The 1,674-nt window shown below is 63.1% G+C and overlaps 1 protein-coding gene across 1 annotated transcript in view; it reads right to left on the bottom strand.

The window, feature by feature from the left end:
• The window catches only part of EMIHUDRAFT_122935 (hypothetical protein), a gene marked incomplete at both ends in the record, with an annotated part of 5,087 nt that extends 4,393 nt beyond the window's left edge, over window positions 1–694 (bottom strand). The window contains one exon of the mRNA XM_005785292.1: window positions 80–694. Within this exon, the coding sequence (XP_005785349.1) occupies window positions 80–694 (615 nt within the window). The remainder of the gene's footprint in view (window positions 1–79) is intronic.
• Between the last annotated feature and the right edge of the window lie 980 nt (window positions 695–1,674).

Genomic DNA, 1,674 nt, shown 5'->3' with positions numbered 1-1,674 from the left:
CGTCCGCGACTCCGGTGGGCAACTGCGCGGCGGCGGCGCGGAGATGGTCTGGGATCTCCTCGGCGGCGTCTCGCAGCACGCGCATCTCGGCGATCTGCGCGTCGTGCAGCAGCGCATCGAAGGCGGCGCCGTCGCCAGGGCACTCGATGTAGTACCGGTCGTTGCGCAGGATGAGCTTCACCTTGCCGTAGCGCTCTGTGCACTCGGCGACCATCGCGCGGACCTCCTCGGGCAAGCCGCACTTTGAGAAGCGCTCGAGGCCGGCGGTGATGTCCTGTGTGCGGAGCCCCATCGAGGCACCCGCGTACAGCGAGTACTGCGTCAGCTGGTACTCCTGCATGTGCCGCGTCCGAGAGACGGGCTCCGAGATGGCGACGAGCAGGTCGAGCGCCTGCGCATAGACGGGCGACGACGCCTCGAGCACAATCCGGCCGTCGGGACACACCCAGAGAGGCCGCGACGCCGCGTGCTGCTTGAGCTCCAGCTCGCGCCGAAAGTCTCTGCAGCCGCTCGTGTCGTCCGCGCCGTCCGCGGTCGACTCCATCAGCCCGGCGGCCAGCGTCCGCTGCGTGCGCCGCTCCTTCGGAGGCGGAGCGACAAACTCCTGCGGTATGCCGTCATACTCGCCGCCATCATCGTACTCCGCAGCCGCCTGCGCGTCGCCGCCATCCAACCCGGTGATCTTCACCTTCATTGAGGGCCAGGCAGCCTTGCCCTGTCCTATCCGACTGAGTACGGCCTTCATGAGTGCGATACCCACGATCAAAAAGAATTTTAGGAACGCACGACACTGGGCACGGGACTGGCTCGCAGTGGCACTAACACAGGACATACAGACAGAGGCCGAGTTTAAAAAACAGGAACCGAAGAACAAGGAAAAGAAATCGGGGGGCGGGGGGGGGGGCGGGGCTGTGACCCCAAAGGGGTGCGTGTGTGTGGCAAACAACTACGGTCTCGGGAACCGTACCCATACTACTCAAAAGTACAATATACTACCACAAAGCACCACTAGCGATTTCGCGCGGAGGGCGTAGTGAAGCGCTGGGGCGCTCACTGTGTGTTAAAAGAACTCGTGTCCAAGAACTATCTCTTCCTGTGTCCGTCTTCGGGACTGGCGCGCACCAACACAGGTGCACCACGGGAGCCGCCTAAGCGACTCCCGCGAGGACGTGCGAGAAAACGCATGTTACCACAGCTCGCTCGCACGACACTGGGCACGGGACTGGCGCGCACGCCCAGGTTGTGGCCCAGGACTCAACAATGACTCGTTCTGTTGCCATCCCAAACTGTCACTCCCCTTTCTCCCGGCCGGGGTGGGGCGCGCGCGGGGGCGGCGGGTGTGCGGGATGTCTGTGGGGGCCCGAGAGCGATGTGTCATGTGTGTGTCCGCCTTCGTTTGTTTCATTACATCGAAGGTGTGAGTGAGTGAGTGTCCATCACTCTCTTACAATACATCGAAGGCGAGCTCAAAAGAATTTCCGCCGGTCTGGCCTAACTGCATGTCGCAGTGGAGCCTCGAGGGTGACAGCACGCTCGAAGGCGACATCACGATCGATTTGCCGTGCACGGAGGGTGCCGCCAGCGCTTTCGATCTCGGCCGCGCGCGACTGTTTGGCGCTTACGGCAAGGCATTTGCTCACGGCACCGTCAGCCGCGTCCAGTGCAGCCTAACGG

Source organism: Emiliania huxleyi (assembly GCF_000372725.1).
Source record: "Emiliania huxleyi CCMP1516 chromosome Unknown EMIHUscaffold_1619, whole genome shotgun sequence".
Classification (NCBI taxonomy): domain Eukaryota; phylum Haptophyta; order Isochrysidales; family Noelaerhabdaceae; genus Emiliania; species Emiliania huxleyi.
This window is presented reverse-complemented; position numbering and strand designations above follow the sequence as displayed.